The sequence below is a fragment of the Schistocerca nitens genome, chromosome 3 (genome assembly GCF_023898315.1).
Source record: "Schistocerca nitens isolate TAMUIC-IGC-003100 chromosome 3, iqSchNite1.1, whole genome shotgun sequence".
In the NCBI taxonomy this organism is placed as follows: domain Eukaryota; kingdom Metazoa; phylum Arthropoda; class Insecta; order Orthoptera; family Acrididae; genus Schistocerca; species Schistocerca nitens.
In genome coordinates, this window is record NC_064616.1 from 148,442,569 (window position 1) to 148,467,789 (window position 25,221).

At 43.5% G+C, this 25,221-nt stretch overlaps 1 protein-coding gene across 2 annotated transcripts in view; it reads right to left on the minus strand.

Moving 5' to 3' along the window:
- The window catches only part of LOC126248093 (b(0,+)-type amino acid transporter 1), a 645,761-nt gene that overhangs the window by 130,842 nt on the left and 489,698 nt on the right, over nt 1-25,221 (minus strand). For both annotated transcript variants that reach the window (XM_049948760.1, XM_049948759.1), the window contains exons 5-6: nt 23,153-23,278; nt 3,930-4,074 (exon numbers count right to left, since the gene is read on the minus strand). In XM_049948760.1, the coding sequence (XP_049804717.1) occupies nt 3,930-4,074; nt 23,153-23,278 (271 nt within the window). The remainder of the gene's footprint in view (nt 1-3,929; nt 4,075-23,152; nt 23,279-25,221) is intronic.

Below are 25,221 nucleotides of genomic sequence, written 5' to 3' on the forward strand. Positions count from 1 at the left end.
ATATGACAGAAGCACAATTTTGCAATAGAATCTCTCAATTTAAGTTGGAAAGGACTTTTAATTTTCTTTTGTTAGGTGACTTAAAATTTTCACTTCTACTCTATTAGAAGTATCATCCATCGTTATTATGGAATTTCTGTTATTGACATGTTGCAAACACATGTATAGAGACGCAGAATACAGGTAAATGTACTACTACTACTATACTATTACTATGACTACGTATGTTGTTGGTGCTACTAAGTACTACTACTACTGCTGCACTTACGTATATAACGTATTTTTTCTACTGTTACACTTAAATATGACAACAGTTATTTATAAAGAGAATTTTTTGTTCAAATGCCTTTGGTGTTCTAATCCTCATTCACAAAATTAAATTATCGAAACCTTTGTGGTATGCTGCTCTGATATTTGTTAAATTATGTTTCGGTAAGAGAATATTTATCATTGACGATTAATATCAATTAGCACGCACTTCCGAATTTGTACTCTCCCGTATATCCTATCGAGAGTTACAAAAAGTAGCCTCAGTCCCTATTGTTTTCTTTGAACAAATATAGAATCTATTGATTCTTGGCATACATGAATGCAGAAATAGGCAAAGTCGTCAACCGAAGCCTAAAAACTATATTTAGTATCGTCCAGGAATGGAAAGAAGAAAAAACCTCTCGTCAGTCTTCCACGACAGGGGCGTCCTCAGAAACTCCCGAACAGAGACAAGAGGTAGATATCAAATGGCTCAAATGGCTCTGAGCACTATGGGACTTAACATCTGTGGTCAGCAGTCCCCTAGAACTTAGAACTACTGAAACCTAACTAACCTAAGGACATCACACACATCCATGCCCGAGGCAGGATTCGAACCTGCGACCGTAGCAGCCGCGCGGTTCCGGACTGCGCGCCTAGAACCGCTAGACCACCGCGGCCGGCCAAGAGGTAGTTCGAATGGTGAAAAACGACCCGCGGACAACGGCCCCTGGTGTTAGAACAGTGCGAGGATGGCTGAACAGTGCTGGGTACAACGCCAGAATGACAAGGCGCAAACAGTTCGTCAGTAAGTGTAACGCAAAAAAAGGATGGTTATTGCAGAAGAACTTGTCGGCAAGGATGTGACCCTTTGGGACAAGATTATGTGGGTTGATGAATGCAAATTTACTTTGAGCCACGTGGATGGCAGCAGTTAAGCAAACACAGAATGGGAGCCCAAAAACACGCAAGCAACCATCAAACATGGAGACAGCAGTGTGATGGTGTGGGAATGCATGTATGCCAGAGGTGTTGGCGAGCTTGTCTTTATTGAAGGCACCATGGACAAATTTGTCTATCTCGATATACTCAAACAAAATTTCACGAAAAGTGCTGCGTAGTTGGATCTTGGAGGTGACTTTTATTTCCAGGAAGACAATGATCCCAAGAATACGGCGAAAATTGTCAAACTATCAATCCTATACAACACGCCTCATCGCCTCATTACCCCACCGCAGTCTCCGGACCTCAATACCATCGAAAAAAATCTGGAATGAACTGAAAACAGGACTACGCAAACGACATGTGAGCAGTTTGACATATTTGCGTGCATTGATAGAAGAAGAATGGGTGAATACCGGTTCGGATATAACGATAAAGGTCGTTTACTTCATGCCACAAAGACTGAGGGCTGTCATACAGAGAAACGGACGCATTACCAAATACTGACTGCTGAGTGTCTGAATACTTTTGCCCATTGTATATTTCATTTTCTTTTTTTTTAATATAAGACGTGTTTTGTTACTTTTTGTTCTGCATATGTTCAGACTGACATATGTATTACATATTTGTAAAGAATAAAATATATGTTTTGAGTTAAAAACACATTTGAGGTTTACTTCTCTGATCACTGCCAATGTCCGAATACTTTTGTCCGCCTCTGTATATGGTGTGTTTTGAGGATGGTCGGGTAGCATCGGATACCGAGTTGTATCGAACAAGAGCTGTCTATTAACTCTAGCGCTAGGGACAGCACCTGTTGCGCCATGCAGTGCAGATTATTCACGTAATATTGAATAAATAAAATAGTCCGTTTCCGGGTGGCAACAGGTTATCTGCTCCTGATCTGATCCACTCGAAATGGGTTGTGAAAAGCTGCGACTGTGAAAACAATGGCTTTGTTAATAAAAATTTTCTGCTACCAATCACGATTTTCTTTTATTTATATTTTACACTACGCTTTTCGGGAAATGATTCCCATTTTCCAGTGCGTTTTTATTTGTGTACTATGCCATTTTCTCGTAATGTATTTCATGTGTGTCTGCGAGATTCTGTAGAACCTCACATAAAAAAAAAAAACATTACGAACAAATGGCGTAGTACACAGAGAAAAATACACCTGAAAATGGGAATCATTTCCCGAAAGGCGTCATGTATATTATATAAATAAAAGAAAATCTTGACTGGTAGTAGCGAAGTTATTTCTAAACAAACCCATTGTCCGCTCCTATTGAGTTTTTCGGTACACGAACTTAACTCTGTAGTGTTGTGTTTCGTTTGCAAGTAAGTAATATCTTTTCATTAGACCTTTGGATAAAACTGATATTATTCTCGTTATATTAGGCTGTAACAATGTCTAGCTCATGTGATAACAATGTGAGTGTTAAACTACCACAGCCGTAATTTCGGGATGCATCAGACAAATCAGTTTCTGGTTGTAACAGACAATACAGATAGCACAAAAACTAAAGTTTTATTTTTTTTCTTGAACTGACAAAGATGAGACGTCAGGACACAAATGGGATTAAAATAACAGGAAGAAAGGCATAGGAAAGTTATATTTCTTGAAATAACCATCAAAGAAACGAATGAGAAATATTCAGTTCCAAGAAGTACATTGGATGATAGGTGCACAGCTTTATGGGAAAACAAAGAGTGGTCATGAAACCTATTAGGGAAATAACAAGTTTTTTTCGGGAAAATTCAGTGTTGAGCAGGAAACAGTATTGCACGAATGTGTTAAGAATTTAGATAACCAGCTTACGTTTTTTAGTGAAGGTGAGTTTATAAATCTAGCGTGCAAGTATGTAGAGCAGCTGAAAGTAAAACATCGGTTCAATAAGACAAAACTGAAAGCAGGTAAAGACTCTTACTATTATCTTATTAAAATACATGAAGTGTTAAGATTAAGTACAGCTGAATTTACGTGTTTATTACAAGCAGCAGGTTTCACCAAGGAACAAGTAGACAGTTTCTTTGACAAACGAGCTGATGGGCAGGTTCAAGTTTATAACCATTTGCGATCTAATTAAAACTTTTTTGCAACAAACATGACTTTTTTACACATTCCAGTTAAATGTCAGGTGACACCTTTTTAAGGTCATAACTTGTTAAGCCAGCCGGAGTGGCCGAGCGGTTGTAGGCGCTACAGTCTGGAACCGCGCGACCGCTACGGTAGCAGGTTCGAATCCTGCCTCGGGCATGGATGTGTGTGATGTCCTTAGTTAGTTAGGTTTAAGTAGTTCTAAGTTCTAGGGGACTGATAACCTCAGAAGTTAAGTCCCATAGTGCTCAGAGCCATTTGAACCATAACTTGTTAACACTAAGTGTTAGGGACTTTTAGCCTTATAACTGATTTTTCAATAATAAAGATTTAGCTTTAATAGTTAACACAGGTTACAGTATCCGCAATGGCGCGCAGTGGAGTATAATAAACAGAAAAAATGCCTATTCAGCTTGTGATACATGTAAAGAATTCCCGAATTGAGAAAAAAAGACTATCCGGCGTAGAAACTTTTCGTGAGAAACTAGTTTTCAGTATCTTCTAATACTAAATGCAATCTTCAGTACTGTTATCTCTCAGAGAAGGAAAGAAAATAATGGTGGTGATTTTTGGAGGAAAGGGCTCGAAAACAGTACGCGTTCCGTTTTGTTGGTTATAATAATGATAGAGTATTTACCTTGATGGATTTTTGATTTCTTCTGTAGCGTAGTTGAGATTATTCCAGCCATCATACGCCCACAGGCCAGTATAAAATGCCGTCGCTAAGTTCCCAAAGGACGACGTCGTTCCATCGAACGCGTTCTCCAAGTGCTGAGTGTTCCCTGCAACAACGTTTCACTCATCATCAGGAGCTGCCGGCGGCGCAGTCGGAACAGAATCTTTAGTCAGTTTTTTGATACACTATCAGCAGTAAATTCATGCTGTGCTGCCATCTGGGATAGATCAATTCGGGTGTGCTCCATATTTGATGACAGCCACATATTGAGAGAGAATATTACCATAAAAATTATAACTTTACTTCAGTATTTAGCTCACTGTATCTATATGTTACATGTCGTGCAAGATTTGTTTAAAAAATTTGAAGAAGGTACATGACCTCTCGCTGAGAACCACTGCGTCATGTTCCTGGATGAAGATAAGTAACCGTCAATATATCACTACTTGCAGCATTTCGAAAAATAGAATACACACTAACATTGATATCATTTTGTAATTTTTTTTACTTTTAATTGATGCTTGATCATATGTAAAACCCGATATTGAATACTAACGCACACTTTCCTCTCGATTTCAGTGCTTAATATTTATTTTCCTGCTTTTTTTCAAATTTGAAATGAAGAACAAATTTCAGTTGAGTCACATTTAGGCTTGCGCCTTTGTTATGATTCTGGTACAGCCCCTCCTGTTCACCTACATTGCCGTGATAAGCTTTGATTACAGCACTGCATCGCCTTCTTTGTTACAGGAAGTGGGAGGCAGGCGACTACAGGTTACCCAGAGTAGCGTCCCAAAAGATGTATCAGTGACGCATGGATGGCAACGATGAGTGTTTGTGCAGTAGTTGGCTCTGAGCACTATGGGACTTAACATCTATGGTCATCAGTCCCCTAGAACTTAGAACTACTTAAACCTAACTAACCTAAAGACAGCACACAACACCCAGCCATCACGAGGCAGAGAAAATCCCTGACCCCGCCGGGAATCGAACCCGGGAACCCGGGCGTGGGAAGCGAGGACGCTACCGCACGACCACGAGATGCGGGCTTGTGCAGTAGTTCGTTGTGTTTCTGTTGTTATATATGATTTTGGAAATCCATTCCCTCGAATAGGCCCAGGAAGTCCACCGAGCTTAACCACCTCACCATCTTAGGCCGATGGCTATGTAAAATGTCATACACCCTCTGTTGATGAGTTGTTCGGGACGTCTTATCTATAGAATCTGTACACCGTCGCAACGTCGCGTCTTGAAGATCAAGTACTGGTGATGAAATCGTCTTCCATAATCAACGTCGGTCCTATGGACAAGCTGCATCTGCCGCCTGGGTCATGCTAAATGGTGAGCACCTCACTGTACAAGCTACGTACGCGTTTATTGATCTCGGGATTCTCGAGTTGGGGTCTATTAACTGTAAGCCCTAGTTGTGTTTTAGTGATGACAACTCGCTCGGCGGTGGAAAATTATTTATTATAAGGAGCGAGAATTCTGGCATAATTTGCGTGTTCTTGAAGATGGTCAAAACCTCTATGAAAACCTCTCAGCCTCAAAGCTAACTACTTATCGATATATAGCTGTTCTGGCGAAGCAGTGCTTAGCGCGAAACATTTGCGGTCTTTTCCACACCTCAATTGGATAAGGCTTACTCAGGTATACCACAGATTACACGTGTTTCCATACCTGCTCGTGACAATCCCACGGAATCAAGTGATCAAACTTCTAGCACTACTAGAGGCTTGAGTGGACTGCCAGGGAGAGTTAAGAACCAACAAACCGACAGAGCTCAAAGAGGAAGACCTCCTGATAAGCCTCCAATTACAATAAAGGCAACACTGTGTCAACATCAGTTTGTTTTTGTTGGAAGATAATCAGGAGAAAAATATTCCACTTTTTGTTTCGGAACGATTAGACGTTACAGCATGTACTCTAAAAGATGTGAAAAGACCACCCAATGGCGCCCTGTTAGACGAAACTGGTACACGTCATCGAGCAAGAAAATCGTTAAGAACAACGAATTTAGGCAACCAACCTGTCAAATGTTAAATTACAACAGGATGTTGTAAAATGTCGAGATGTCACAGATTTAGATTTGACAGAGATGCAGGAAGAATGATTAGATAAGACGGTCAAAATAAAGAAAGTAAAAGGCGAAGAGAAGAAAACAGCCAACACACGTACATTGGCGGTGCACATAAGGATCGCTAATATGCGCTCTAAGATACGAACTTTAATATAAAATCAAAATAAATACTTCAGATGACAGAGGTGTACATCAGAGAACCACTTACGGTGTCGGTGCTCTCGACGTCTGGCATCATTTGAAATGAAGCAAAATCGCTTCTCGTCGGACCTCATTACACACCTCCATTGAGCTGCTACAGTTTTCGTGTGGTTTGGTCTATTGAAGACGTGCAGCTGTGAAAAATGGGCTTTTGAGAGGTGCGCAACTCAAAATGTCTACTCTGTGCAGTTACCTTCGTACTGTTCGCTCGGGAACGGGTTGAGATGGACATGACAGCAGCAATGGCTGTCGGGCTTGAAACCGACTAGCAACTCCTCTCCGATCCCAGACTGTACCTCTCTCTGTTCTTACTCCGTTTTACATGGCGACGAGTGGAACGCCATTCCTTGCAGACACATTGTACAGTTGGCGCTTATGCACTAACAAATCGTGCAATTTCATCCACCCTGCAGTCATGGGCGATTTCAACCACCACTGCTCCGTTCCTTAGTTCTGCCACATCTCAACGTCGATCCATTTTACTGTGCTGCTTTCATATAATCGACTGTCATATACACGCCCATTATTTGCATCAACGATGAAGAGTGACACGGCCACCTGGCAACAGTTGTACAGCAAAGGTACCGGGAGGGGGGTCACTGTTATTTTGTCCAGTGAGTTAAAATTAAAGTGCAGCTATCCACGGAGGTCCAGTCTGGGCTGTAATTGACGTGGGGAAGCCAAACTTGGTAGATTGCCAATACGTTAATGCGAAACCGATTTCCGCTAGAAAACAAATTACTTCCAGTTGTGACCTTCAGGGATAAATCTGGCACTGTACACTGTTTGTATGACGGTATGCCATCTACGCTGTCATGACAAGCCGTGAGTGGAGAGTGTGGCTATCGAGAAGAGAGACCGTGGGCTGTTGGTGAAACTGTGTGGTGTGCGTACTGTAAGACCTTCGGTACACACACCATGAGATTATTTGACTTGTCGCTCTAACAAAGTAGGCGAGTGTCAGCAATATGTCTCGTGGTCTTATCGGGGCGTGTTTATCTTCTGCCGTTAGATCAGACGATAGAAATTCCACTTGCATGCTTAGAGTAGCAGACTGACGGTGACCAACTTTAAACAGAACTTGATTAATTTTCACACACATTTATTAAAATAATAACAAATATAGAATTACTTAACTTGATTCTGGATGCTATTTACAATTGACAATATGAAGTTCCTTTGGTCTAGGTATGTTAATCTTATTCTCACATATCTCTGATACTTGACAAAGTGTCTATACATTTCTCTTCATGGCTATGTACAGGAATATGATAATCTTATTAGGCGCAGACGGAAACTTGACTATAGACTAATGCAGACTGAGGCAGACTAATGCAGACTGACTAATAGGAGGACGGCCGGAGTGGCCGCGCGGTTAAAGGCGCTTCAGTCTGGAACCGCACGACTGCTACGGTCGCAGGTTCGAATCCTGCCTCGGGCATGAATGTGTGTGATGTCCTTAGGTTAGTTAGGTTTAAGTAGTTCTAAGTTCTAGGGGACTTATGACCACAGCAGTTGAGTCCCATAGTGCTCAGAGCCATTTGACTAATAGGAGGTCTGTACACTCGTTATAATACCTCGCGCATTCAGGTATCACTGCGCGAGTGTGATCCACGCGGAGAAAAGGTTAGCAGCAATCTGATTGGCTGCGTGACATATTAACACGCGGATCGGCGGAAGCAGAATTTGGTCCGTCTCTAAGGCAGCGCCATCTCGCAGTGCGGAGACAGACGAGCGCTGCGCCTGCGCTGATGTGCTTAGCGGGGCGCGCTCTAGTGGGAAAGTTGTGTACGCACTGACTACGAAGAACTATGTACACAACAAACTGTTTTACGTGAATAGCAGCACTTACAGTGTTGCGTTGAGAGAGTATCGCCGACTGAAAGGTCCTAGGGGAGGCCCGATGTCATTAGATGGTTTAAAAAAGACGATAATGAAATTCGAAAACACTGGTGAGCTTGGTGTGGCTCCTGGAAGAGGAAGCTATTCGATCGCGGTGGAAGTTATTGACGAGACTACTATTCAAAAAATGGTTCAAATGGCTCTGAGCACTATGGGACTTAACTGCGCCCGCATCTCGTGGTCGTGCGGTAACGTTCTCGCTTCCCACGCCCGGGTTCCCGGGTTCGATTCCTGGCGGGGTCAGGGATTTTCTCTGCCTCGTGATGGCTGGGTGTTGTGTGCTGTCCTTAGGTTAGTTAGGTTTAAGTAGTTCTAAGTTCTAGGGGACTGATGACCATAGATGTTAAGTCCCATAGTGCTCAGAGCCATTTGAACCATTTGAACTTAACTGCTGAGGTCATCAGTCCCCTAGAACTTAGAACTACTTAAACCTAACTAACCTAAGGACATCACACACATCCATGCCTGAGGCAGGATTCGAACCTGCGACCGTAGCGGTCGCGCGGTTCCAGACTGAAGCGCCTATAACCGCTTGGCCACTCCGGCCGGCGGACTACTGTTGCTGTAACTGACCATCTAGCACGCCCCCCCCCCACCCCCTACACCTCTCTCTCCACAATCTCTCCCTCCCGGGCAGTGCTAAGTGCTATTGCTCGTGCAGTGTTACTAGAATGGCCCATTCCATGGTCAACATTTCAGAAACTTATTCGGTCTGTTTCACACTGGTACACGTACGAGATCCAGACGGTTCAGCATTTACAGCAACGTTCTGAATTTGCTCTTCGGTTTCTGACACGGATCGAAGTTGATGAGGTGTGAGTGGGCAATACATGGAGCGACGAGGCACATTTTGCGCAACAGGGTGCAGCGAACTGTTAAATCGCGTGATATGCAAGAAGAATCGTTGCGTACGTGACTGTGGCGTGGATTCACAAGCACACTTATTGTCGGCCTTTTCTTTTTTGAAGAGAATATATCGAGAAGTTCTGTCAGGTGTACCGTGACGTCTGTTCATTATCAAGACTTGCTTGCACGTCATTTGATTCCTGCTTTGGAGGAGGGCAACTGTGTGGAAAACACTGTTTTATCGAAACATAGGGGCAACACTTCATATCGCTCGCCCAATGGGAGATCTGCTTAATGCTAATCTTCCACGAACGAGTTATCTCCAGAGATTTTCCAAGTGCATGGCCTGCACGATCACCTGATCTGAATACATGTGAGTGTTGGCTCTGGGGATATCTAAAAGAACGATTTTACCAGAGACACGTTCACTCTCTACCTGATCTGAAGGCCAGTACACAGGAACACGTTGCTCAGTTTCCACCGTAACTGCTGCGAGCAACTGTCGATCATGTCGTTTTATGAATGCAGCCTCTCGTCGACGTCTCCGGTCTCATATTGAACAAATAGTGTAAGCGGTGGTTACTAATAGAATCAACATTGTGTCTTTCTCATTTGTTTGACCTTTTCTGCCCACGTTCCTTTCCTAACCCATAACATATGAAAAAAATTCTGTACGTCTTTCTTGCACTCACAACGTCAGATTTGCACCCGTTTGCCCAAATTGGAACTAATTTTTGGAGCGTAAATCGGTTCCGCATTAACGCATTAGAATACCCAGCAAGTTTCGCTGCCGTAAGGTAAGTACAGCCCACACTGTACCTCTGTGAGTCGCTGCACTTTAATTATAACCGCCCATTACGTTAAAAATTGTCACCAAGGAGAGGGGGGAACATATTTGTGGAAGTAATTAAAATTTTATACGCGTCTCCTTTGCCATAAGTAAATAAAGTAACTTCTTCAGGAACCAAAACTAAAGTTTGTGGGAATAGTAGATAACTATCGATGCCTGTTTTACAACCTGATAGTAGTCTTCCCTGGATCGCTAACGTGGAATACACAGCAGAGCAGGTGCCGCCCTTGCTTACAACACGCCATTGTCTTTCGGGAGAGAAGAGCAGTGAACTAACTTCGTACTACACATTGCGTAGCCGTTGGCATGAGACTTATTCCTTTTGCTCGCAGCTCCCGAGACCGTATAGTAGCCGCCGCTTGGTATTAACGTCCTCAGGAGTCGCTAATGCCCTGCAGCTCACTCGTATATCAGAAAGTGCCCTTGGGAGGATATTCCTGCCCTCACTGGTGCCCCCGCAGCAAGCAAGTCTACACAGGTCGTAGGAGCGTCCGTGAATTTTCCGGGAATGGACAATTTTGTCCTCCTTAAAGCTACAGATATACCCAAAAATGAATTTATTATACTCATATTTTGGAGTTATTTGGCGCACTGAATCTGAAAAATTGTTGTAGAGGCTTCTCTCGCAACCAACCTTATAAAAACCCGATTCACATAAACAGCTCACCAATTCATCAACACTGACCTCTACGACATTCCTGTCGAAGGACAATTCAGTGAGCTATATTTATGACAAATTGTTGTAATAACAAAGCAAATTTTCAAAAGCATGATAGTCCAAGACATTTTATTAATTGTGACATTTTCGACCGTGAAAGTTTACATTTTACAAAGCATGTTATGTTGAAAATTATGCTGATTTTATGTTAAACAGAAGCTTGTCCTTTTAGGACGTTATAACGGTAAATAGATTTACACAACGAATTTAAATGTACGACTTCCGGCTCTGTTTAAGAAAGTAGTATTGTGCTACAGATACTGCTCTCTTAACGTGCCTCATTCCGATGTATGTTTCCACTGATGTCTCATGAATGTTGTCACAAATGCTTATTAATATTCATCCTTACCTCCGCATTCGAACCTTCTGAGGGACGCCTGACATGCTGAAATGACTATAATTTGTATTATTTTTCTCCCAATGTTTGTTCTTACTTTGATTCACCCCCCCCCCCCCCCCCCCCCGTCCCCAACTCCATGTGGGTGTGAACCAATGAAAAGACTCTCTATCTACTGATTAGTAATAGTTGCAGCCTTCCTCTCCTACTTGTATATATTACAGTGCTGGTGCGACCTCATTATTACGCTGAAGGGCCAAAGAAACTGGTACACCTGCCTAATATCGTGTAGGGTCCTCGCGAGCACGCAGAAATGCCGTAACACGACGTGGAATGGACTCGACTAATGTCTGAAGTAGTGCTGGAGGGAACTGACACCACGAATCCTGCAGGGCTGTCCATAAATCCGTAAGAGTACGACGGAGTGGAGATACCTTCTGAACATCACGTTGCAAGGCATCACAGATATGATCAATATGTTCTTGTCTGGAGAGTTTGGTGGCCATCGGAAGTGTTTAAACTCAGAAGAGTGTTCCTGGAGCCACTCTGTAGGAACTGGACGTGTGGGCTGTCGCATTGTCCTGCTGGAATTGCCCACGTCCGTCGAAATGCACAGTGGACATGAATGGATGCAGGTGATCAGATAGGACGCTTACGTACGTGTCACCTGTCAGAGTCGTATCTAGACGTCTCAGGGGTCCCATATCACTCCAACTGTACACGCCCCACACCATTACAGAGCGTCCACCAGATTGAACACTCCCCTGCTTACATGCAGGATCCATGGATTCACGAGGTTGTCTCCATACCCATACACGGCCATCCGCTCGATCCAATTTGAAACGCGACTCGTCCGACAAGGCAACATGTTTCCAGTCATCAACAGTGCAATGTCTGTGTTTGTGGGCCCAGGCGAGGCGTAAAGCTTTGTGTCGTGCAGTCATCAAGGGTACGTGAGAGGGCTTTCGGCTCCGAAAGCCCATATAGATGATGTTTCGTTGAATGGTTCGCACGCAGACACTTGTTGATGGCCCAGGATTGAAATCTGCTGCAAGTTGAGGAAGGGTTGCACTTTTGTCACGTTGAACGATTCTCTTCAGTCGCCGTTGGTCCCGTTCTTTCAGGATCTTTTCCCGGCCGGAGCGACGTCAGAGATTTGATGTTTTACCGGATTCCTGATATTCACGGTACACTTGTGAAATGGTCGTACGAGAAAATCCCAACTTCATCTCTACCTCGGAGATATAACACCACGTTCAAACTCACTTGAATCTTGATAACCTACCATTGTAGCAGCAGTAACCGATCTAACAACTGCGCCAGACACTTGTTGTCTTATATAGGCGTTGCTGACAGCAGCTCCGTACTCAGCCTGTTCACATATCTCTGTATTTGAATACGTATGTCTATACCAGTTTCTTTGGTTCAAATGGTTCAAATGGCTCTGAGCACTATGGGACTCAACTGCTGTGGTTATCAGTCCCCTAGAACTTAGAACTACTTAAACCTAACTAACCTAAGGACATCACACACATCCATGCCCGAGGCAGGATTCGAACCTGCGACCGTAGCAGTCCCACGGTTCCGGACTGCGCGCCCAGAACCGCGAGACCACCGCGGCCGGCAGTTTCTTTGGTGCTTCAGTGTATAATGAATGAGCTTTGCGCTGATAGCTCGGTTCTCAAGAGCCTTTTTCGAAGCTGAGAGTGTTATATATATAAGCACTGAACAACCTGTTCTATCTGTGAACGTGTGAACAAAGAAAGGTGTTCCTGACACCGTGAAGTGGCCTCTGAGAGTAACATGTGCGACTGTGGGTGGACAAGGCAGTGTGGCTCAACAGGTACACCATTCGTGTTTAGTGCAGGTTAGAGGACGCTGACGTCATAACTGCCGACAGCAGGTAAATGATTTGGAGAGCAGCTCATCTCCATCAAGTTCGAGGCGTAGGTCGTTGTATTTTTCGAAATCAAAAATTTGCAGCTTGTTATGTCATGCAAGACCTACGGTGTCTGAGCGAAGTAGTGACATGTTTAAAGACGTTGGACTTTTACTCGGTTTCGAGTACTTATCCAGCCATACGCCGTACTGATTTCTGCAACGAGACTTTCCAACAGGCTATGTGCAATTACCTGTTCTCCACTTGAAGACTTTTCTATGTCTGCTGACGACGTCTGTTGTCGACGATGTGTTAAGTTGATAGTCTTGCCCGTTCACTAGAGCATACCGCCCGCTCTCGGGGCAGTTAACAACCTCATATTAGTTTTACAATGACGCACTGAGTTGTGACGGCAAGCCATCAAATTACTAGGCATTGTTAGGTGTTCATTCACGGAGACTACTCGTCACATTTCAGACTGTGAAAACTCGAAAACCCGTGCTTTTAAGATCGGTCCCATACAAGAACTGACACTAAACCGAGCAAGGTGACGCAACTGTAAGGGAGGTGTTCCCGTATGCGGAATGAGCAGGATTCAGATCCTTGTACAACCCTTCAGATTTGGGTCTGTTGAACAACACAGGGGTATAACGGTATGATTCCTCAATATGTAACTGCTGCTTCCTTGTCCCATTCCTCTTCACCTGAGAAAATACTTCGTCTTTGGTGTTAATGTCGATTATAATTTTCTTCTTTCGTTAGGAAATCGAATGAATACTCAATAATTTTACTTTGAAAAATTAGAAAATCATATTTCATTGAAATACACTATCCGTTAAGATATTCGTGTCTAACATAATGGTAATAGCGTACTTCAGTTTTTTCAAATTGTACGCAATATGGCACAGAATTGCAATTTAACTGAAGTAATTTTTTAACTAACAGAAAGGTCTTGCTAAAGAGGTGACTAAACCTCGTTTCCCCACCCCACCCCACCCCCCTCCCACCAACCTCCTACTCTCTCTCTCTCTCTCTCTCTCTCTCTCTGTCTCTCTCTGTCTCTCTCTCTCTTTCTCACACACATACACACACACACACACACACACACACACACACACACACATGCTGTGAAAGGAATGGTTTTGTTTAATGTTTGGTCGATTTTGTGCTCATTAGCGATGGAGCAAAAGTTAACATTGGAAGTAAATAGCACTCAAGTGATTGACGAAAACGACAGAAAACTTGAATCAGAATGACTAAATGGAGTTATGCCATTACGCAATATACCTAATCTGAAATCATTTATTCTGAATGAGCATTTCAATCTAATGGTCAAGTGTTTAAGAATTGATGCAGTATTCTTCTGAGTAACTGTGAAGCTCACGACGAGACGCAAATACTGCTATATGTCGAAGAACTGCGATGATTTGGCAACACAACTGGAGTGTGACGTCGCTAATGTAAGTCAGCGATCTCTGAGTGACAACAGGAGAATAAAGTGAGAAAATAACAAAAGATTATAATTTCCGATTTTTCCTGGTACGGTACTTTGTAATATTTCTGGCTTATTCAGCCATCATATTAGGCTCCAGGAAGCTATTCCCAGGGCAGTGGAGATGCAAGAAGCATAGAGATGACGCAATGTGGGATGAGGTACCGGTGACAGATGTTAGATTCGGTACCATTCCCGTGAGAAAGACCGCATGCATGATGCTGCTGCTCCGTGATTGGCTGCTGTGTTCGGCGGTAGGGCGCCAAAACGTTAAACTTTAGTTGCTATTATTAATTAAACCTATCAGCCAAATTACTTCATTTCTTTAAATAAACATCTCTCAACAGCCAGCTATCAATCAGTCATTTCAAAATTATTAAAATCAAAGTATTACTAAAACAAAAGACTGACGATATTACTGCCGATGCACTTCGGTGGCGTTCGGGTCACGCCTTGCTGGCTTGGCGCGCGAAGTGTCTCGGGCAGTCCGGCTCTCGAGTTCTGACCGTTCCAGTAGACAGACATGTTGTCTGTTATAGCAGTATTTGTTTCATGCAATTTTATTTACTACAGTTCCGACCGTCGCTAGGTACAGACATGTCGTCTGTAATAGTAGTATTTGATTCATGTAATTTTATTCCCCAGTTCTCTCGGTTCCAGTAGACAGACATGTTGTCCGTGGCAGGATGTATTTCATGTTATTTTAGCCAGATATAATGACTGTGGAAAGATATGTTCAATACGTTGTGATCAAGAATAGTTTCTCGTGTCTATATCAATAAAAACGCGTGTGGCATCCCAAATGAGTTATAGTTTATTCGTAGCAGCAGTTCCTTGCGAAGTTAATTTCAGCCTCAAGAAAAAGAATCCACTACCCGCGTGCTGTTTTCTGCGCTGGGGACATCATCATGAAGACAGCAGGTTAGTGAAGTGTACAAGAACTTGTGTATTCCACACAGGGCAGTGGAAACAACTAGGCACCTCACGTGTACTGCATGCACAGTACAAATGTGCTCAGTGACACGTCATCTGCAGTAATGCAGAGGAGGTAAAGAAAGATGAAAGTATTAACACTATCTCACTTTTATTCCTTTTTCTTGCCGTAACTTGTGAATCAGGTGCTGAACGCACGCCATTTTTCAAATTTGCTGTAAGGTACTGTTTATGTCCTCGTGTCTATGCGTGATGAGAGTATACCTGTAAACACGTCATGGGGCCAGAGAACCAAACAAAAGTGGAGCACTTGTTCGTGAGGGCGGGAGCTGCGCTGCACGCGTTCCTTGTGGCCCAAAGTAGCAGCGAAGTCGTTCGGCGCGACGCGCGGTCTGCGACGCGTCAATGGAGTTGTGGAGCTCCGCCGTGAATGGGTTGCCGAACTCCGGCGCGCGCCGCTTGGCGCTCATATTGATCTCTGGACCACCTCTGACGTCACAGGCCGCTACAACTCTCGTCGACCCAGTCACGCGGCTGCAGCGCGCGTCATATCAGCCGGGGGTCCCCTCTTCGAACTGCAACTCCTCGCGCCCGAGCCGTTAATAAGCGATCTCTTCTTTTATTCCAGTACTGGGCTTGTGAGATCTCGAGACAAGAATTTCTAGCACTGGTCACTGGACAAGGCTGAGAGATTTCTATTATACGACCTACGGATATATCATTTAATGGAGTGCATTTTATTCTTTTCGCGAAAGAACAGTTTTACATGCTTCGTGACATAAACGTGGACTAACGGAGCGGAACTTGAGGCAAGCCTGCAATATTTGCCTTAATATCTGGCACCTTCCTCTCCTCTTTATGTAAAAGGTTTCACAGCAAACCATAATAAACGTAATAGGTTAGGTGAGAAGTGCTCGGTCTGGGAATGAAGTAACGCGTTATTCAGCATACTTCCTCTTTGAATTGTCATTTTGGAAAATTTATAAAATAACCATATAAAACTGCCATAACCACTTTATTGAACCCCAGGCGTTTATCGGCCACAAATTTCTTTAGATGTAAGTTTAAATGGAGCCAGAGGGTGTCGAACCGGTGAATAGAGTAGGTGTTAAAACGTTTCATAGTTGGTATTCATCAGTTTCTAGTCGGCAAAGCACATTTGCGCACAGGCGCATTAAAAAATGGCTCAAATGGCTCTGAGCACTATGGGACTTAACATCTGAGATCATCAGTCCCCTAGAACTTAGAACTACTTAAACCTAACTAACCTAAGGACACCACACGCATCCATGCCCGAGGCAGGATTCGAACCTGCGACCGTAGCGGTCGTGCGGTTCCAGACTGAAGCGCCTAGAACCACTCGGCCACACCGGCCGGCTACAGGTGCATTATCCTGATGGAAAAACCTTTTTTTTCACTTTTACTATCCAATCCTCTTATCACGTATTATTCCGTCTAGTTGCCCCAGAAGACTTACTTAGTTTTTGTTCTATTTCTGTATGGTAATCAGTAAGAAGGACCTCGTTTGAATCCTAAAAGAAACCAGGACACCCTTTGCACCGCTGCGATTACTGTTTCATTTATGGCCTCCAGTGGCCGAACCGCTTCACTAACACAGCAACAAATACTCGCAAAAACAAGTTAGGTTCTTTTCAGGTCAGTCTGAACATAGCTGAAAAGTAGTTTTTGAATTTGTTGTTGGTCAGTGTTCACCAAAGGTGGCCAACATCTTGCACAAAGGTTTCTCGTAGTTAATTTTTCAGCAAAATTCTGCTGCTGGTACAGTTGTTTCATACTGTGGTATGGCGGAGGGTGCTTTTCATACCACTAAGTGGGCCCTAAAATCCTGTTCCACTCGCGAATAGCGCATGGGAAGAATGATTGTCGGTAAGCCTCTGTATTGACTCTTATTTCTCGAATTTTCTCCCTCTGGTCATCACGCGAGACGTATGTAGGGGGAGTAACATGTTGTCCGACTCTCCACGGAAAGCGCTCTCTCGAGATTTCAATAGTAAATCTCTCCGTAATGCACAACGCCTCTCTTATAACGTTTGCTAATGGAATTTGTTGAGCATCTCCGTAGGGCTCTCGCACCGGCTGAACGATCCCACGATGAAATGCGCCGCTTTTCTTTGGATCTTCTCTATCTCTTCTATCCGTCCTACCTGTTAGGGATCCCAGACAGATGAACAATACTCAAGAATAGGTCGGACAAGCGCCATATAAGCAACTTCCTTCGTGGATAAGTTACATTTCCTTAAGATTGTTTATGTGAATATGAGTCTGGCACCTCCTTTTCCTCTATTTGTTTTATGTGGTCATTCCACTTAAGGTTGCTCTGGCTAGTAACTCTCAATATTTCACGGTAGTCATTTCGACTTTCGTACGACGATTGAAAGGATGGACTGTTTTACGATCTTCTACGGTGAAACAATTTCGCAAGGCCGAATGCAGTATTTCGGCCTTCTCCTTGTTATCATCCGTTTCTGTGCCAGTATGGTCACTGAGTGAATGAATAGATGATTTTGACCAACTTATTAATTTAACAAACAATCAAAACCTCTTACGGTTTTTGCTCGTCTAGGCTGACAAAGATTTACTTTCAAAGTCACTAAACGCTTCTCTGATTGCTCTCCTTACGCTAATTTTCGCTTTTGTTTGTCAGCTAGGTTTTTATTTCTCTTGAATCTGATATGAAGTTCTCTTTGGTTACGTAGCCGTAACACGGCTATTAAACCATTGTGGGTCTTTCCCATCCCTTAAGACCCTCCCCGGAACATACTTGTCTTCCTCTACGTTAACTGATTCGATAAGTTTAAATCTGTTTATTGGCAGGAGGTCTATGACGTTGCTCTCACGAGCTGGTTCTCTAACCATCTACTCAAAGTAATTTTCGGACAAGATTACCAGAACAATGTTCCACGGATCCCTGCCTCTGATCGGCAGCTCAGGTTGACGCTTCCAAAATCACGAATATTTTATTCATATTTAATGCCATCTTTGTAACACACTAGCAACTTTCACCCTGTCGTCGTGTGTGCGTTCCTTGCGGTCTCCTCAGCCCTGAATGAACTGTGTGATGTACTGGATATTACGGATTTCTCTCATGAATTTTATCTCTCTCTGATTTCAACGAAACTACTTTGCTAAGTTGCTATCATCCGCATTACGTTCGTGTGTTATAAAGATTTTGAAATACATTTGTCGATATCACTCTACACAAGCCCATAATTTTAAGAACATTCCTCGCAGTCTCATGTTATGTGCCGTGCGTCATTCTGTATCAGTTGCGAAAGTTTCGCATACTGCTACTCAAGTCATTACCGAGTGTTGTCATAATTCATGTCGCAATAAGGGGTCAGCAGTGAATAACAGTCTCGTTGTTCAAAACAGTAGCCTAGAGTTGGTCAATAATTTCCCGGTTTTTAGAAAAGAAACTGATTGGACATTTACTTTCAACAGAAACAATAATTCACGGCTTCTGTCTTAAGTAGTTTGTGTAGGAATTTGAAGGGGTGCTAGGTGACTGTTTGTGTAGCATAAAATATTTATATAAATGAGTGATGATGGATATTTCATATATAACTTTCTGGACACAACAAAGTGAATGTATGTACTTGAGCTTGATTTCAAACACGTTCCTGACTCATACGATAATAGTTGGTCGTACCTTTAATTTACCCTCGATATGTTGGCGAAATACATGTTTAATTCCGGAGATACGCATAAAAAATCACCCGAAATTGTGCTAAACGCATTCTCTGAAAGTTATTTCGAGCAGTTAGTTCATGAGCCCACGCGAATAGTAAACGGCTCTGAGCACTATGGGACTTAACTTCTAAGGTCATCAGTCCCCTAGAACTTAGAATTAGTTAAACCTAACTAACCTAAGGACAACACACACATCCATGCCCGAGGCAAGATTCGAACCTGCGACCGTAGCGGTCGCGCGGTTCCAGACTGTAGCGCCTTTAACCGCTTGGCCACCCCGGCCGGCAATCCTCCAAAAGTAAGCGAAAAATATACCTATTCAAAAAAGCAGATAAAAGTTCACTTGACGCCTTCCTGAGAGACAATCTCCACTCATTCCAAATTAATACCATAAGTGTAGACCTCATGTGGCTTGATTCAAAGAAATAGTATCGGCAGCAATTGAGAGGTTTATACCAAATAAACTAACAAACGACTGAGCTGATCCTCCTTTGTACACAAAACGGGTTAGAACACTGTTGCAGAAACAACGAAACAATCACATTAAGTTGAAACAGACGCAAAATCCCCAAGATTGGCGATCCTTTACAGAAGCTCGAAACTTAGCGCGGAGTTCAATGCGAGAAACCTATAACAGTTTCCACAACGAAACTTTGTCTCGAAACCTGGCAGAAAATCCAAAGAGATACTGGTCGTATGTGAAGTATGTTAGCGGCAAGAAACAATCAATGCCTTCTCTGCGCGATAACAATGGAGATACTATCGAAGACAGTGCTGCCAAAGCAGATTTACTAAACACAGCCTTCCGAAATGCCTTCACAAAAGAAGACGAAGTAAATATTCCAGAATTCGAATCGAGAAGAGCTGCCAACATGAGTAACGTAGAAGTAAATATCCTCGGAGTAGTGAAGCAACTTAAATCACTTAATAAAAGCAAATCTTCTGGTCCAGACTGTATACCAATTAGGTTCTTTTCGGAGTATGCTGATGCATTAGCTCCATACTTAACAATCATATACAACCGTTCGCTCGACGAAAGATCCGTACCCAAAGACTGGAAAGTTGCACAGGTCACACCAATATTCAAGAAAGGTAGTAGGAGTAATCCACTAAATTACAGGCGCATATCGTTAACGTCGATAAGCAGCAGGATTTTGGAACATATATTGCGTTCAATCATTATGAATTAGCTCGAAGAAAACTGTCTATTGACACACAGTCAGTATGGGTTTAGAAAACATCGATCCTGTGAAATACAACTAGCTCTTTATTCACATGAAGTGTTGAGTGCTATTGACAAGGGATTTCAGATCGATTCCGTATTTCTGGATTTCCGGAAGGCTTTTGACACTGTATCTACCACACAAGCGGCTTGTCGCGAAATTGCATGCTTATGGGATAACGTCTCAGTTATTTGACCGGCTTTGTGATTTCCTGTCAGAGAGGTCACAGTTCGTAGTAACTGACGGAAAGTCATCGAGTAAAATAGAAGTGATTTCTGGCGTTCCCCAGGGTAGTGTTATAGGCCCTTTGCTGTTCCTTTGGGAGACAATCTGAGCAGCCGTTTTAGGTTGTTTACAGATGACGCTGTCGTTTATCGACTAATAAAGTTATCAGAAGATCAAGACAAATTGCAAAACGATTTAGAAAAGATATCTGAATGGTGCGAAAATTGGCAGTTGACCCTAAATAACGAAAAGTGTGAGGTCATCCACATTACTGCTAAAAGGAATTCGTTAAACTTCCCTTACACGATAAATCAGTCTAATCTAGAATCCGTAAATTCAACTAAATACCTAGGTATTACAATTACGATCAACTTAAATTGGAAGGAACACATAGAAAATGTTGTGGGGAAGGCTAACCCAAGATTACGTTTTATTGGTAGGACACTTAGAAAATGTAACAGATCTACTAAGGAGAGTGCCTACACTACGCATGTCCGTCCTATTTTAGAATGCTGCTGCACGGTGTGGGATCCTTACCAGGACTGATGGAGTACATCGAGAAAGTTCAAAGAAGGGCAGCACGTTCGTATTATTACGAAATATGGGAGAGAGTATCACAGAAATAATACAGGATTTGGGCTGGACATCACAAAAAGAAAGGCGTTTTTCGTTGCGACGGAATCTTCTCACGAAATTCCAGTCACCAACTTTCTCCTCCGAATGCGAAAACATTTTGTTGACACCGACCTACAAAGGGAGAAACGATCACGACGATAAAATAAGGGAGATCAGAGTTCATACGGAAAGATATAGGCGTTCGTTCTTACCTCGCGCTATACGAGATTGGACTAATAGAGAATTGTGAAGGTGGTTCGATGGACCCTCTGCCAGGCACTTAAATGTGATTTGCAGAGTATCCATGTAGATGTAGACGTAGATGTATTCAACTACTGCGATAAATAGTCTTGGCTGTTGTTTCAAGCATAAGAATGAAGGTATAAAATTTCTTAAGATGTTTTCTAAAATGTACATTATTGCTTACCTTACGCTAAGAAAGGGCAAAAATTAGCTGTTCGATCAAAGTTGGTAATAAATGATGAATAAGTCACAGCTAACTAGATGTCGAGGAATGTACACTCCTGGAAATGGAAAAAAGAACACATTGACACCGGTGTGTCAGACCCACCATACTTGCTCCGGACACTGCGAGAGGGCTGTACAAGCAATGATCACACGCACGGCACAGCGGACACACCAGGAACCGCGGTGTTGGCCGTCAAATGGCGCTAGCTGCGCAGCATTTGTGCACCGCCGCCGTCAGTGTCAGCCAGTTTGCCGTGGCATACGGAGCTCCATCGCAGTCTTTAACACTGGTAGCATGCCGCGACAGCGTGGACGTGAACCGTATGTGCAGTTGACGGACTTTGAGCGAGGGCGTATAGTGGGCATGCGGGAGGCCGGGTGGACGTACCGCCGAATTGCTCAACACGTGGGGCGTGAGGTCTCCACAGTACATCGATGTTGTCGCCAGTGGTCGGCGGAAGGTGCACGTGCCCGTCGACCTGGGACCGGACCGCAGCGACGCACGGATGCACGCCAAGACCGTAGGATCCTACGCAGTGCCGTAGGGGACCGCACCGCCACTTCCCAGCAAATTAGGGACACTGTTGCTCCTGGGGTATCGGCGAGGACCATTCGCAACCGTCTCCATGAAGCTGGGCTACGGTCCCGCACACCGTTAGGCCGTCTTCCGCTCACGCCCCAACATCGTGCAGCCCGCCTCCAGTGGTGTCGCGACAGGCGTGAATGGAGGGACGAATGGAGACGTGTCGTCTTCAGCGATGAGAGTCGCTTCTGCCTTGGTGCCAATGATGGTCGTATGCGTGTTTGGCGCCGTGCAGGTGAGCGCCACAATCAGGACTGCATACGACCGAGGCACACAGGGCCAACACCCGGCATCATGGTGTGGGGAGCGATCTCCTACACTGGCCGTACACCACTGGTGATCGTCGAGGGGACACTGAATAGTGCACGGTACATCCAAACCGTCATCGAACCCATCGTTCTACCATTCCTAGACCGGCAAGGGAACTTGCTGTTCCAACAGGACAATGCACGTCCGCATGTATCCCGTGCCACCCAACGTGCTCTAGAAGGTGTAAGTCAACTACCCTGGCCAGCAAGATCTCCGGATCTGTCCCCCATTGAGCATGTTTGGGACTGGATGAAGCGTCGTCTCACGCGGTCTGCACGTCCAGCACGAACGCTGGTCCAACTGAGGCGCCAGGTGGAAATGGCATGGCACGCCGTTCCACAGGACTACATCCAGCATCTCTACGATCGTCTCCATGGGAGAATAGCAGCCTGCATTGCTGCGAAAGGTGGATGTACACTGTACTAGTGCCGACATTGTGCATGCTCTGTTGCCTGTGTCTATGTGCCTGTGGTTCTGTCAGTGTGATCATGTGATGTATCTGACCCCAGGAATGTGTCAATAAAGTTTCCCCTTCCTGGGACAATGAATTCACGGTGTTCTTATTTCAATTTCCAGGAGTGTATATGAGTTTGCTGACTGCATGTCTCCATGAAGGAACAGCCTATTTTGCATGTAGTAATTCAAAAGCCAGTTTTGATACTCGTGCAGGAAAGCTTCCGACACTCTCTAGCAAATAGGTTTAAATACTTTGGCACAAAAACAGACATGAAAATTCCATTCCTTCACCATCCTTATCTATTTCACTTACGATTTTTTATTTTTGGAAGGAGTAGTAGAGATGTGTTCCTTACCATGTCCTATCTTGTACATTCCACCGCAGACGATGACAAAAATTGCAACCAGCTTGGCAGCGGTGAACAGATTCTGCACAGCTGTTGCCAACTTCACGCTGTAGCAGTTGATATATGCGATGATAACTGGAAAAGAAAAGAGGCAACAACGACAAAGGTGAGATAGACTGTTAAAACAAATATCCCACAACATAGAAAATGACTTGTACTTCTAATCGCAACATGTAATAGCCTACAGTTTTTATATATCAGATAATTTTTTAAAGTCTTTCACTACTCATACAGCATTACTGGAAAAATTACTTATTGTTTAATTTGAAATGAAACTAGAATTAATCCTATCGTAAAATATTCTCAAAATGATGTTTATCAGGGCATAAAAATGATGTAGATGAGGGTTACCACCTGCCACTGACTTCAGTTTGAAACGTTGAGTACAAATTTATTTGGGGTGTACACTTGTTGATGAAGACCCCATCTAATTGGGCTCAAATTTCGCCCATGACCCGTGATTGGGGAATGTGGTACGTACATGATGTGGCACCGCCACAATTTACTGCTGGTGTAAGACGACACCTAATGCGCCAACATGGCCGAAGATGAAAGTATGAGCAGGACCTGTACCTTGACCTCCGGAATCACCAGACCAGAATCCTCTGGATTTTTCTGTCTGGGGTCATCTCAGAAATGAAGTGTACAGCAGTCTCCTTGGTACAGTTGAAGAACTGCAGCAGAGGCTTTTAAAGATTTACGAGATGACATGGGGTATTTAATTGAAACTCATTACAGGGACGAGTGTAGTATTGCATGCAAATGCGAGGACGACACATGGGACTCCTCCTTTGGAAAAATTGAAAATTTGTGGTAATACCTTATGGGACCAAACTACTGAGGTCATCGGTCCCTAAGCTTACACACTACTTAATCTAACTTAAACTAAGTTACGCTAAGGACAACAAACATACCCATACCCGAGGGAGGACTCGAATCTCCGAGGGGGGGGGGGGGGGGCGGAGCCGTGCGAGCCGTGACAGGACGCCCGAGACCTCGTGGCGAACTCCACCTTATATAGGGTAATTCAGTTGGCCATACTCACGGGTTTTATGTAACTTGCAACACCTTCAAATACCACGAGGAAGATTTCCATATTTTCTCGCTTGTTACGCACAACTTTCTAGTCCTAAAGAATAAATGAACAGAATCTTTTTGTAGAAAATTTAATGTAGTTAAATTTTGTACTACGATATGTTTTTGCTAGAGGACATAGTTTTCGAATTATTGGAGAAAAACTTACGTAAAAGGCCATCAAACTCATTTTTCTTGAATAACATGAAAACTGTGGCCTCCAGATAAAACATATCCCAACAAAAAAATTTAGCTACATTAAATTTCCTACATAAAGTTCCTGTTAGTTTTTTCTGTAGGACTAATAGATTGCACGTAGCAAGCGAGAGAATATTAAAACCTCGCGAGTGTTTTTCGAAGGCGTTGTGGGTTGCATAAATTCTATTGGTAGGGGCAGCAAATTACCCTGTATAGGTATGAGTGTACATTAGATTGTATTACGTTACGCGCTGAGGCAGGCTTATATTTCTCGGTAAGGGCTGCTACCAGTTAAATCTGAGTTCAATTATATGAAGAGTTAATCGAAAAGTTTCATTTAAAACACGTTTTACTAACTAGGACAATACTGTATTTCGTATTGACATAACTGGATTCTCGTAAGAACATATTGGCATGTTTGTGGATCCATGTTTGCTGGTACGTTTTTGCTTCTATCACCTTATACGAGGGTAATCCCAAAAGTAAGGTATCCTTTTTTTTTATAAGTACAGTACTCTGTGTGGCAGTTGGTCATACTGTTATGAAGAGTGCTTCACGCGCTGTGTGTAAACGCGCACGCCGCGCTGAGGCGCTCAGTCTTGGCTTGGCAGCCGTTGAGAACGAAGCTTCCGTTGGATGTTACCGCCAAGTGCGAATTGCGCGCAGTTATCTGGTTTTTGAACGCAAAGGGCACTGCACCGATTGAAATCCATCGCCAATTGACGGAAGTGTATGGTGAGTCCTGC